The sequence below is a fragment of the Aethalodelphis obliquidens genome, unplaced genomic scaffold, assembly GCF_003676395.1.
Source record: "Aethalodelphis obliquidens isolate GAN/ISIS:26980383/991018 unplaced genomic scaffold, ASM367639v1 scaffold9, whole genome shotgun sequence".
Classification (NCBI taxonomy): domain Eukaryota; kingdom Metazoa; phylum Chordata; class Mammalia; order Artiodactyla; family Delphinidae; genus Aethalodelphis; species Aethalodelphis obliquidens.
The window spans coordinates 30631693-30645875 of record NW_020837953.1 but is presented as its reverse complement, the minus strand read 5'-3'; the positions used below and the strand labels follow the sequence as shown (position 1 = coordinate 30645875).

The following is a 14183-nucleotide window of genomic DNA, read 5'->3' as shown; positions in this document are numbered from 1 at the left end:
GCAATCTTAATGCAGAACTGTGGCCCTCTGAGTGTCAGCAAGAGACCATCAAGATTAGGAATTAGTTAAGAATGGGGATTTTTTTTTCTTTTAGTTTTATTGAGATACATTTGACATACAGCACTGTATAAGTTTAAGGTATAGAGCATAATGATTTGACTTGCATACATCATGAAATGATGACCACAATAAGCTTAATGAACATCCATCGTCTCCTATAGATACAAAATAAAAGAAACAGGAAGAAAAAGATATTTTCCTTGTGATGAGAACTCTTAGGCTTTACTCTTTTAACAACTTTGATATATAACATACATGTTAATTATATTAATCATGTTGTACATTACATCCCTAGTATGTATTTATTTTATAACTGGAAGTTCGTACCTTTTGACCACCTTCATCCAGTTCCCCCTGTCCACCCCCTGCCTCTGGTAACTACAGATCTGATCTCTTTTTCTGAGTTTGTTTGTTTGGTTTTTGGAGTATAATAGACCTACAATACTATATTAGTTCCTGGTACACAACACAGTGGTTTGATATTTCTATACATTGCAAAATGATCACCACAATAAGTCTAGTTACCATCTGTCACCATACAAAGATATTACATTATTATTGACTATATTCCCACACTGTATATTTCATCCAAGAATGGGGATCTTTAATAATAGATTCCTTGGGCTTCCCTGGTGGCGCAGTGGTTGAGAGTCTGCCTGCCGATGCAGGGGACACGGGTTTGTGCCCTGGTCCGGGAAGATCCCACATGCCATGGAGCGGCTGGGCCCATGAGCCACGGCCGCTGAGCCTGCACGTCCGGAGCCTGTGCTCCACAACGAGAGAGGCCACAACAGTGAGAGGCCCGCGTACCGCCAAAAAAAAAAATAATAATAATAATAATAGATTCCTTTGGCTTTATTGCAATGCTAGTTGCTCATCTTTGAGTGTTTTTTTTCCCAGGTCATAATCGTCTTAGAAGAGCTTGTTGGACACTAGCAATGAATAGTCTAAAATTAAAATGTAGAAATACAAGAGATTAACATTTACAATAGCAATTTACAATACCATCAAAACTCTTTAAATACCTGTGGATAAACCTGATGAAAGATTGTGTAAGACCTATGCACTGAAAAGTATAAAATAATGCTGAAGAAAGTAAAGAAGACCTAAATATATGGAGACAAATAACATATTCATGGATCAGAAGTCTCAGTATTATCAAGACATCAGTAGATTTAATGCAGTTCCAATCAAAATACCCCCAGTAGGCTTTAATTGACAAACTGATTCTAAAATTGTTACGGAAATATAAAGCAACTGTGAAAAAGAACAGGACTGGAGGACTAACACTGTCTTATTTTAGGACATATTATAAAGCTAAAGTAACCTAAACAGTATGGTATTGACGTAAAGGTAGGATAGACAAAGAAGTCAATGGAACAGAAGAGAGAGCCCAGAAATAGACCCACCCATATATGTGCAACTCATTTATGACAAAGGTACAAAGACAATTTCATTAAGAAGGGATGGTCTTTTCAACAAATGGTCCTGGCACAAAAATAACTTCAATTCATTCAGTGTATCATATAAAAAATTAACTCAAAATGGATCATAGACTTAAATATGAGAGCTAAAACTGTAAAATTTCCAGAATATGGGTTAAAGAAAGATTTCATAGATATCTCAAAGCATGGTTCTTAAGAGAAAAACATTGGTAAATTGCACTTCATCAAAATTAAAATTTTTTATTCTGTGAAAGACACTGTTTAAAAATAAAAAAATAAAAATAAGCCACAAACTGGGAGAAAAATATTTGCAAACCATGTATCTGATAAAGGTCTTATATCTAGAATATATGAAGAACTCTCCAAACTCAGTAAGAAACAACCCACTTTTTAAACGGTGGGGGAAGCAAGGACTTCCCTGTTGATCCAGTGGGTAAGACTCTGCCGTCCCAATGCAGGGGGCCCGGCATGTGGAAGATCCCACAGGCAGCACAGTAACTAAGCCCATGTGCCACCACTACTGAGCCTGCGCTCTTGAGCTGCGTGCCACAGCTACCGAAGCCCGCGCACCTAGAGCCGGTGCTCTGCAGCAAGAGAAGCTACTGCAATAAGAAACCCGCACACTGCAATGAAGAGTATCCCCTGCTCGCCACAACTAGAGAAAGCCGGCGCACAGCAAGGAAGACCCAACGCAGCCAAAAATAAATAAGTAAACAAATAAATTTATTTTTTAAAATAAAATAAATAATAAAAGACTGATAATATTAAGAGTTGCTGGGGCTTCCCTGGTGACGCAGTGGTTGAGAGTCTGCCTGCTAATGCAGGGGACACGGGTTCAAGCCCTTGTCTGGGAGGACCCCACATGCCACGTAGCAACTAGGCCCGTGAGCCACAACTACTGAGCCTGCGCGTCTGGAGCCTGTGCTACGCAACAAGAGAGGCCGCGATAGTGAGAGGCCCGCGCACTGCGATGAAGAGTGGCCCCCGCTTGCCACAACTAGAGAAAGGCCTTGCACAGAAACGGAAACCCAACACAGCAAAAATAAATAAATAAAAATTAATTTTATAAAAGAGTAGCTGAGGATGAGGCCCAGCTGTATTCTCACACAGTGGTGGTAAAATAGACTGGGAGCGTAAAATAGACTACTTTGGAAAACAATTTGTAAGTTTCTTTAAAAAAATCAAACAACATACGATCTAGCCATTCCATTATTTCTAATAGTCCCCCAAAATAGAAACAACCTAAATGTCCATCAAAACATAAATGAATGAATATGAACATAGTCCTGTGATGGAATACTACAGAGTAGTAAACAGGAATGAACTATTTATAATGCCACTACTTGGGTGGATCTCAGTAATTATCCTGAGTGAAAGAAGCTAGACAAAAAAAGAGTACATACTGTATGATTTTATATAAAATTTTAGAAAATGAAAACTAATTTATAGTTACATAAAACAGATCAGTGGCTGCCTCGGGGCAGGGTGGTTGAGAGTAAATAAAGCAGATGAGTGTTTGCTTGGAGGCAGGGAGATAGAGATTACAAAGGAAATGAAATTTTGTCAGGGAGGTTGTAGTGGGTAGAGTTGTATGTTCCAAAATAAATCCTAATCTCTGGTACCTTTGAATGTGACCTTATTTGGACAGAGGGTCTGTGTAGATATAATCAACTTAAGATGAGGTCATACTGGATTTGGTAGGCTCTAATCCAATGACTGGTGTCCTCATAAGAGGAGGGAAATTGGGATGGATAGACACACACACACACAGAGAACGCTGTGTGACTAAGGCAGATACTGGAATGATGAATCTACAAGCTAAAGAACGCCAAGGACTGCTGGCAACCACCAGAATCTTGGAGAGAGGCATGGAACAAATTCTCCCTCTGAACCTCCAGAAGGAACCAACCTTTCTAACACCTTGATTGTGGACTTCTGGACTCCAGAGCTGTGAGAGAATAAATGTCTCACAAAGTGAATGTTATAAGCCATTCACTTTGTAGTAATTTGTTACAGCAGCCCTAGGAAATCAGTCCAAGGGTGATAGACATGTTCCTTACCATGACTGTGGTGATGATTTTTTTTTTTTTAAGATTTTTACCCTGAGGAGCTAAATCGTTTAATGCACTCTTTTTTTTTAAAATATATTTATTCATTTATTTATTTTATTTTTGGCTGCTGTGTTGGGTCACCATTGCTGCATGCGGGCTTTCTCTAGTTGTGGCGAGCGGGGGCTACTCTTCATTGTGGTGTGCAGGCTTCTCGTTGCTGTGGCTTCTCTTTGTTGCAGAGCACGGGCTCTAGGCACGCGGGCTTCTGTAGTTGTGGCACACAGGCTCCATAGTTGTGGCTCACAGGCTCTAGAGCTCAGGCTTAGTAGTTGTGGCGCACGGGCTTAGTTGCTCCGCGGTATGTGGGATCTTCCCAGACCAGGGCTCAAACCCATGTCCCCTACATTGACAGGCAGATTCCTAACCTCTGCACCACCAGGGAAGTCCTGGTGATGATTTTATAGGGACATACCTATGTCAAAATATCAAATCATGCAATTTATTGTATGTCACTTATACCTTCGTAAAGCTGTGGTGGTGTTTTTTTTAATGAACATTGAAAAAAGAAACGCTTTGAAATACATAAAGTTGTAAATTGTATATAAAATGGGGGTGGGAGTTTTCCAGGCAACTAAAGAGTTACTAGCACATAGTTCAAATACTGTCAGAGCTATACATTAAAAGTAAGAAATGAAGAACTTTCTGATTCTAGAAATGACAAGTTGTCGTTGGTGAATAACATCTCAGAACTGGGAATGAGATGAGAAACTTCATCAGATTTCAGAGAGGACTGAAATTAAAATCATAGGTTTTACAGAATATAACTCCAAAAGAGACAACTTTAAATTCCAGTAGTTCCTAAAACACTGGTTTAAAAATCAAAAGAGAGGCTTCCCTGGTGGCGCAGTGGTTGAGAGTCCACCTGCCGATGCAGGGGACACGGGTTCGTGCCCTGGTCCGGGAAGATCCCACATGCCGTGGAGCGGCTGGGCCCGTGGGCCATGGCCGCTGGGCCTGCGCGTCCGGAGCCTGTGCTCCGCAGCGGGAGAGGCCACAACAGTGAGAGGCCCACGTACTGCAAAAAAAAAAAAAAAAGAAGAATCCACCTCCCAACACAAGAGACACGGGTTCGAGCCCTGGTCTGGGAAGATCCCACATGCCACGGAGCAACTAAGCCCGTGTGCCACAACTACTGAGCCCACGTGCCACAACTACTGAAGCCTGCGCACCCTAGAGCCCACGCTCTACAACAAGAGAAGCCACTGCAATGAGAAGCCTGTGCACCACAACAAAGAGTAGACCCCGCTCGCCGCAACTAGAAAAAGCCCGCGTGCAGCAGCGAAGACCCAACACAGCCAAAAATAAATAAGTAAATATATTAAATAAATAAATCAAAATCAAAAGAGGACTTCCCTGGCCGTCCAGTGGTTAAGACTCCACGCTTCCAATGCGGGGGGCGCAGGTTCAGTCCCTGGTTGAGGAAGTAAGATCCCACATGCTGCACAGCCAAAAAAAATAAAACAAATAAAATAAAAATAAAAAGAGGAACATCAGAGTCATATGGGAAGCATTACACACACACACACACACACACACACACACACAGTCTCAGTCCTCATTCTGGTTTCCTAAATGAGAATTTTTATTAACATCTTTGAGGATCTGTGTTAACCCATATGCTGAAGGAGCAAATCTGTTTGGTTGCCACCAGAACAGTCCAAATCTTCATTTTACACATGAGTAACTCAAGGTCTAACTGAGCTTTTTTGTGGTGATAGGGCTTGCTGGTATCAAAGCTAGAACTAGAATCCTGGCCTCCTGTTTGCCTGTACAATTCCTTTTTATGTTGTAATATCTGTATTAACACTTTCAGTGTGAAAAGTGTTTTATAAACACTTTTCATAACGTGTTTCAAAAGTGTTTCATAAACAGATCTTTATAAACAGGACCGGGAGACTTAACATTGACAATATTCTTATTTATCTCCTTTTTAGACGACTGAGTCAAAGACCAACACCAGAAGAACTAGAACAACGAAACATACTACAGCGTGAGTCCAGCTATGGAAATGAAGTCGTATAGATTTTCTTTGTGTGTTTCTGACTTTAATATACATGACAGAAAAGAGAAGCATTTTTCAACAAGGGCCAAGGAGAGAGTATTCTAGCCAAGGAAGGAGTATTCATACTTTTTACCCCTGAAGGAACATAGTTCCCCCCAAGCTTCCTTTACAAGATATCATTATGATATTGTTTAGTGTACTGGGATACTCCAGAAAATTGTATTTTAATTTTCTCATAGTATCCTGCACCTACCTTGGGCATTTGAGAGGTTTTGACAGCGTGTGCTGCCCAACTTTTCTCTGCCTTAAGAGAGGTAAGGTAGTGGTTGTATATTTGGAGTGGACCTTCCTATTCCTAGTGTCTGAGAGCTGGGACCCAGAGCAAGTCTCAAATGCAGCGGTTGTTCTGCCTTTTTCATCTCTTAAGGCTTTCATACCTCCAAAGTCAGAAAATAGGACCATGTATTTAATTTGCTTTCTGTTTATGTAAATGACTAACTGAAATAGCATTCTAATCCAGTACAGATTTATTTTTCCCGATTATAGGGTGAAATTTGTCCTTAAATACCTCCACAGTGAAGAGGATTAGGCTTCATAGGGTTACAAGTGTGGGAGCCTTTATAGACTTATCATGTGAAACCTAGTGTGAGCTCCATTCTCCATTGTTAGTGGTTACTCTTGAGCAAAGATCTGCGAAGTTTTTCTTCCAGGGCACATAGTAAATATTTTCAACTTTGCAGGCCAAAGAGCACAAGGAAGCTATTATGTAGGTACTTATCAAACCATTCAAAATGTAACCATTTAAAAATGTAAAGGCCATTCTTAGCTCATGGGCAGGAAAAGTACAGGCAGCTGGCCAGATTTGATACCATAGTTGGCTGACCCATGCTCTTAAGTATTTGACTACACCAGTTGACAAGAAAATTGTCTTGATTAACCAGTCCCAAAGTAAGTATTTTATTCTGACTTGGAGCCTGTAAGAAATATCTGTGTATGGGACTTCCCTGGCAGTCCAGTGGTTAAGACTCCAGGCTTCCACTGTAGGGGGCCTGGGTTCAATCCCTGGTCAGGGAACTAAGATCCTACATGTCATGGGGTGCGGCCAAAAAAAAAAAAAAAGAAATATCTGTGTGTAATTACTGAAACGTTTGATATGCAGATTGCCATTTTGAAGTAATATTCTTTGTTTGTGGCTGTCAACTGTAGCTAAAAATGAAGCTGATCGTCAGGCAGAAAAACGAGAGATTAAACGTCGGCTCACTAGAAAGGTACACTGTCTCCGTCTGTCCACTCACTGTGTGTCTTGTACTTGAATGACCTATTTGACTGGAAAGAAATAAATTTGACTTGAATTGCCATAGACTGCTGTGAAAATAGAACACATGATGAAAATACAGAAAACACAGCATTATAAGAACTTTTTTTTCCCCATTTTTACTGTTTAAAGAAAGCCTGGCACAAGAAGGTGCTCAATAAATGTTTGCACAAGTTTTGACCTTTTATTTGGTAGACCTGGGATTTTGGTGTAGACTATAAAAGCTGTGATGTATGGAAGCGGTTAACAGGAGGAGTGTGTAGAATTCAATTTTGCAAGGCAAACTGGTGGTTTTCTAAACAGAGAAGGAACTGAACTTGACCCTTAGTAACACCTGAAAAGTATGAAAACCAAGTAGGATTTTCTCATTGGTCCCAAATCAGTTAGGGTAGAATCTTTTCTGTACCAAACTTGTGTTAATCCTTAAACTCTGGGATTAAGCCCTTTTTCCTTTCCCTCCCTCCATAATAGTTGGTGATTACGTCCTGTAGATTCTTGGAGTTGGTCTGAGTTCTCTAGACATTTCTTAAAATGTATAAGAATCCCCAGGAGAGCAAGGAATCTAGGCATTTTCCTCCTGATTTTTCCCACTTCTCCCCTTCCCCAGGACCAGAGGAATTATCCTTGATAGATCGGGGGTGGCTAGAGGCCATCACTGGACTTAATGCCTTCAGATTGAGCAAGTTACCTGATTGTTCAACCTTAAATCATGATTTGTTACAGAATCTGATATCTTGGGCATTATTCATGGTGAAAGGAAATTCACCCTTAATATTACCCATTAATAGATATTGCTTTCATATTAAATGTATTCACTTTCTAATGTATTAGATATGAATTTGTAGCCCTGACCCTTTTGCTACCCAAAATGTGGTCCACGGAGCAGAAGCATTGGCATCACCTGGAGTTTGTAAGAGATGCAGAATCTCAGGCCCCACCCCAGATCTGCTTAGTCAGAATCTACACTTTAACCACATCCCCAAATGGTTTGTATGCATGTTGAAGTTTGAGAAGCACTGGTTATACTGGTTTATAGCAATGGTTCTCTGTCTTGGCTGTGCACTGTGGAGCTTAAAGAAACAAACAAACAATCTCCTGATACCCAGAATCTCTGAAGATGGACCCAGGGATCAGTCACATTTAAAGGTCCCCAGCTGATTCCGATGTGCACTGAAAGGTTGAAGCTCCGAGTTAGAGGCAGTTTGAATGCATGATTGATGCCTAACTCCCGGCATAGTGAACTGAGAGCCTCCATTTCTTTCAGCTCAGTCAAAGGCCAACTGTGGCTGAACTACTTGCCAGGAAGATTCTGAGGTTTAATGAATACGTGGAGGTAACAGATGCTCATGATTATGACCGGCGAGCTGACAAACCTTGGACCAAACTGACCCCTGCTGACAAGGTGTCTGTCGTCTGTCTGTCTCTCTTTCTTTATTTGAAGTGTACAAGACATTAACTAGAAGGGGGAACCATAACAAAATTTCTGCTTTTCGTATAATGTTAAATATCTAAGGTACAAAATACCAAGATGTACCAACCAAAACTTTATACTAATGACTTCACCACCACCACCAAAACTGAAACAGAAGAAAATCCCTGCTACATCACAGAGTACAAAAATCTGGAAATACAACACATTTTTAAACAGTGGTTATGTTTGGTTGGAGGGAGTTTGGATGGTATATTTTAGTAATTACCCATATTTCACTTTTATAACAGGAAAAGCACTTTTACATGCTGTGGAAACTATAAAAAGTACAATATCTCTTTGGAGGTCTTCAAGTGTTTCGATTTAACTGGAGATTTCAGGTTTATTATGAGATGAAGGGTGTCAGGAAAGGCAATATGCATCAGGCTCAGAGCTTTCACTCAATGTGTTGACCTGGCTTCCTCCCTCCCTCTGGGTTGCCTTCCGGGGGTCGCAGTCACTCACAGAGTTAAGCACAGTAGAGACTAGATGGCAGATACACTGCTGTACTCTAGCAGACAGAAGATGCTGAAGCGTTTTTGTTTCTACTCTGCAGGCCGCCATAAGAAAAGAATTAAATGAATTTAAAAGCTCAGAGATGGAAGTTCATGAGGAGAGCAAACATTTTACACGGTAAGACCCAAATACTGTGAGCTAAGTAGAGCTCCACCAGAAAGCAAATGTAGCAGAGTTGTTCAGCTAGGAAGAACTCTAATGACATAGTTAAAAGAACAACACTCAGTGTTAATTGCAAGAAGACTACGTTAAGAGAAACAGATGAGAACTAAGAGGCATAGTTCATGCCTTATTGAATATGGCATTTTATGTATATTATCTTATTTAATCCTTGCAGGAAACATACCAGGTGTGTTCATATCCCCATTTTCTTGATGAGGAAGTAGACTCAAAAAGGTTAAGTAATGTGCTTGACTTGCACAACCAGGATGTGGGGAAAGGAATGAATGACTAAAAGCCACTGGGTGCTCTCTTCTCTGCACTTCACTGTCCCAGGTTATGGATGAGGAACTGTTGCTGAGCTAGACAACAGCCTGCCCTCTCTGGTTTCAGTCCTTTCTAGCACACTTGATCTTACCAATTTAGTGTATAAACATCATGAAACAAGCCAAGAAGCATTTTGATTTGGAATTACTGTTGTGATTAAGGACCCAGCCCATACCTAAAGACTCAGCGAGCCACAAATGGAATCAGTGAAAGTATCTAGGTGACTCCCAGAACATTTATAAAAGGAGGCTAAATGAAAGAAGTTATAATGACAATTACAGTTTGCTGTAAAAAAAAAAAAAAAACGGAAGAAGCAAAATTGGAAATAAAATATTGTTAAACATTTTTTCGATCACAGTACAGACAAATGGTTATTTTAACTACAGAATTTTTTTGTACTGAACTCTGACAGGATTAGAGAAGGCAGATTCTTTGAACAATAGTAACACCATTCAGGGTGCTGTAATATGAACTCAAATAACAAACCATACTTGCCAGCAAGGAGATTATAGTCTAATCCAGGAAGAGACCTATATACCACTGTGTACAATCCATATGATAAATGCCTTAGTCATTCTGAGGCCTGAATCTGTCAGGTTTCGTATCCCAACTCCACCATTTCCTGGCTATGTCAGTGTTAGCTATTTTTTTTAATAAATTTATTTATTTGTTTGTTTGTTTATTTATGGCTGCATTGGGTCTTCGTTGCTGCACGCGGGCTTTCTCTAGTTGCAGTGAGCGGGGGCTACTCTTCGTCGTGGTGCGTGGGCTTCTTATTGCAGTGGCTTCTCTTGTTACAGAACACGGGCTCTAGGCGCACAGGCTTCAGTAGTTGTGGCACATGGGCTCAGTAGTTGTGGCATGCGGGCTCAGTAGTTGTGGCTTTCAGGCCCTAGAGCACAGGCTCAGTAATTGTGGCGCATGAGCTTAGTTGCTCTGCGGCATGTGGGATCTTCCAGGACCAGGGCTCGAACCCGTGTCCCCTGCATTGGCAGGCAGATTCTTAACCACTGCGCCACCAGGGAAGTCCAGTGTTAGCTCTTTTTATTAGTAGTAGTATTAGTAGTAAAGTACCATATTGAGCAACAATACAAGAAAGTCAGAGAGAAGGTGACATTTAGGCTGCATCTTAAATTATGTAAAATAATTTATTTGGACAGGAAGGAAGGAACATTGTAAGCAGAACTGCCAGCTTTAGCAAGACTTTGGGAGGCAGGAAAATGCGTGTTCTGAGTAATAGAACATGTAGCTGGAGCAGAGGATGGATGGGGGCAGCATGGTGAAGGTGAGACTAGCAAGATGGGTTACAGTCGTGTTCTGAAGAGCTTTGACTCATGCTAGGATATTGGAACAATTGGAGTTCTGTGTATTTGGGGAAAAGCCCTGGTGGAACTGTGGAAGGTGATTTGGAAGAATGACGAGACCAGCAGCAGGGAGACCAATTAGGAAGCAACTAAAATAGAGTGAGCACGCTGCTAGCTCAGACCAGGGAAGATAAGTTTGAAAGACATTTCAAGCATAGAATCAACAAGATTTGGCAATCTGTTGATTCCAAGGATGAACTAAAGGAAGTAATCAAAATGACTCCTTAGATTTCCAATGTGATTTTTGAAGACTGTTTAGTTAATAAGGAGTTCAGGCAAACGGTTTAGGACATTTATTCGGTGAATATTCAGCACCCACTACCTGATAGATACAGTGCTAGGTGCTTGGGATATAGCAGAGAACAAGATAAAGTCCCTGTCCTCAGGGAGCTTTTATTCTAAAAGAGGAAGGCAGACAGTGAACAAACTAGAAAGTCAATTATATATGTTGAGTCTGATGAGCCTGTGACACATGGAGGGGGAGCTGCCTAGAAGACAGTTGGATATTCAGCCTAGAGTCCAGGGAGAAACGCAAGGCATAAAGATTCAAATTTACGAAAAAAGATAGTAGTTCTTAAGGAGAAAAGTGTTTTGTATTTAAAGGGTGGACAGAGGAAAATGAACCAGGAAAACATTGAGGAAAAGCAATTGAAAAAGAGGGAAAACTAGGGAAAAGATAGTGTTACAGAAGTCAAAAGAAGAGAGTTTCCAGAAGGAAGGAAGAGGATCAGGAGTATCGGCTGCTACAGAAACGTTAGGTAGGATTAGAGTGGAGGACAGGTGACTTTTTCAGTTGGAACATTCATTTCATTACTTTTAAGATAATACAGTTGACCTGTGAACAAGGCAGGAGTTGGGGCTCCCACAACCCTCTGAACAGTTGAAAATCCACATATAATTTATAACTCCCCTCCATATATGTGGCACCTTGGTATCCATGGTTCCACTTCCTACACAGGCTATTCAGTCATGTAGTTCTGTGGTATTTACTATTGAAAAAACTCCACGTACGATTGGACTCGCACAGTTCTAACCCTTGTTGTTCAAGGGTCAATTGTAATAGCAAAGAAATCTACGATATTTGGTAACTCGGCTCTTTTTGATCATCCGTTTTAGCTACCACCGTCCATGATGCTGAAGTTTGAGAGAGGATCTAAGCAACCCCCTAAGACAGGGCTGCCTTGCTGCTTCAGTCTCCAGAGCGACATGGAGGGAACTTCAGCACTTCTCAGCGCAGCCAGAATTGAGTCCTCTGGGATATAGTTCTGGGGTGAACAGCACTTCTGTGAATGTAGCATTTCACTGGAATGGATTCTCATACGCTGCCTTGGGCAAAGCTGAACACTTTGTCAGTGCTTTTGAACCTTTTAATATTGCAGCGTACCTGAGGGCTCTTCCCTCACCAGCCACCAATGTTCTGAGTCACTTGCAGGTTCCAGGGTTTATTGGCTGCACCTCACCCTCACCCACGATGACTGCCTGTGCTGAGGCACAGTTTGCACGATTAGGCTTACCTGCCCTGTCCTGTTGTGAGACCCACCTGTGTAGGCGCTAAATTCTAGCCATCACATCTAGTTGGTGGTGGGGGAAACCTTCTGGAGGCTCCCAACCTTCTGGAAAAAGTGGCCCCCACCTCCAGGGGAAGCCTTCATACCACACTGGCATGTCAGCTGAAAGCACTACACTATACCTCTTCTGACACAGCAGGACAGTCCTCTTCAGGCAGTCCAGCCCAAGAGAAGCTCAGGATCTGACATGTTCTTCCTTTTGGCACAAGTCATTCTGACTTTTATCTGTAAAAAAAAGAAAGAAATCTTGAAGAAATGAGGGGAACTTATGTTTTTCCTGTCTGTTAAACAGTCTGAGCTGCAACCAGATTCCAAGTTGGGAAAATGAGAAAGCATATATGTTTTCTGTATATAAAAGCAAAACCAAAAAAGGCCTTTACATTGAGGCTAACTTGGCAGAAAACTGACTCATGGCTTAAATTTTATAGGCTATTGTACTTTTGTTGTACCAAATGATACCCTAACTCATTCTAACCAAGAGATGTGTTTTCCCCCATAAAGCAGAGTTGCAGCAACTCTGGGAGCACTTGTGTGCTGTCAGCCCCACACTTCCAGCCAGAACACAGCAAGGTCCTGGGGATGTGGAGTGCTAGATAGAAAAAGGTCTTTGGAGAAGCAGTTAGGAGGGGCAAGATCATGACCCACTGCTCCTCTCTTTTCCTCAGTACTGTTTGCCTTCTCCTGCTGTGTGCTTTGTCTTAACTCCCAACACTGATCTTCCTGCTGACCCTCTCTGGGAGCTTCCACCTCACTCACTCCTCCTCTTCCAAGCTGTAGCCAGTGCAGCTGGTGCCTGGGCATTGACTCAGGCCCCACTCCTTTTTGTATGTGTAATATATGTTAATATGATTTCCTAAAACAGAAGATTCAGTTGCTTTCTTTGAATTTTTACTGAAAACCATACAGCCTTACTATTTCCCTCTAATTCCTGTACATTCTAAGTGGAAGGGAAAAAAATAGTTTCTACTTAACTGATGAATGTGGCTTTTTCCCTTTAATGTTCAGAAAATTGTGGCTATCTTACAGATTTCTTCTGATTTCTTCTGCAGTCCATGTTGTTCTGTATGTGATCTTTACGTGGATTTTTCTCTTTTCCTCCTTTCATGTCCATGTAAGATTTGCTGAACAATCAGAATATCAGGTTAAAACAAAGCTAAAGTGACCTTAAAAGGTAGTATCTTCCCTCCATATGGGGAATAGGGAGGTATTTGGATTTCTCAGTAAACGTCAAGTGCTTTATGGCTGTGGAGATACACTGGGCCCACATCTCCTTCAAATTCATTAACATTTGGTATGACCAAGGGAAGATAAGTGACAATTCTACAAAGTTGTTAGAGGTCTGTATATAAGGTGGCCACACATTAAGTGTTAACTTCTTCTAACCTTTCTGTCTTGTTGTTTTGGAAACTATTTGGCTTATGCCAGCATCCTCTGTGGCTTCAGATGACATTTTTCAAACCCCTTTCACCGCCTTCCTTTCCCTTAATGTGCCAAGCTTGAAACAGGATTTGATTTCCCGAGCTACTTGTCTGCTTTCTATGTGCCACCAAGGAATCTAGTTCATCTTTCATCTCATTCATGTTCTTTTGAAGCAAGATACTTTGGGAGTCAAGTCTTTCAGGTGTTTATATAAATATATATATAAAGAGGATTTTGTGTTCTCTTTCCGTGTAAGTAACAATTCACAACCATAATGTAAAGAAGAAATAAAAGCCTGTTGTATTGTACTTCAAGATGCTTCCCTGATGTACAGGATCTCCTTGTAAAATAAATAATTGCATTGTAAATCAGTCTTCCTATCAATGTTAATTATTAATGTATTTTAGAATTAAAAAAAGTTACACTATT

The 14183-nt window shown here is 41.0% G+C and overlaps 1 protein-coding gene across 12 annotated transcripts in view; it reads left to right on the top strand.

Annotated features, from left to right (window-relative positions):
* PHACTR4 (phosphatase and actin regulator 4) overlaps positions 1-14183 on the top strand; it is a 117578-nt gene extending 103395 nt beyond the window's left edge. For 7 of the 12 annotated variants that reach the window (XM_027109462.1, XM_027109458.1, XM_027109455.1 and 4 more), the window contains 5 exons: positions 5551-5606; positions 6825-6886; positions 8198-8335; positions 8958-9034; positions 11884-12664. In XM_027109462.1, coding sequence (XP_026965263.1) covers positions 5551-5606; positions 6825-6886; positions 8198-8335; positions 8958-9034; positions 11884-11899 — 349 coding nt within the window. In that variant the 3' untranslated portion in view covers positions 11900-12664. Of the gene's footprint in view, positions 1-5550; positions 5607-6824; positions 6887-8197; positions 8336-8957; positions 9035-11883 lie in introns of all 12 variants that reach the window. The other 5 variants (XM_027109459.1, XM_027109450.1, XM_027109460.1 and 2 more) reach the window with 1 other exon arrangement.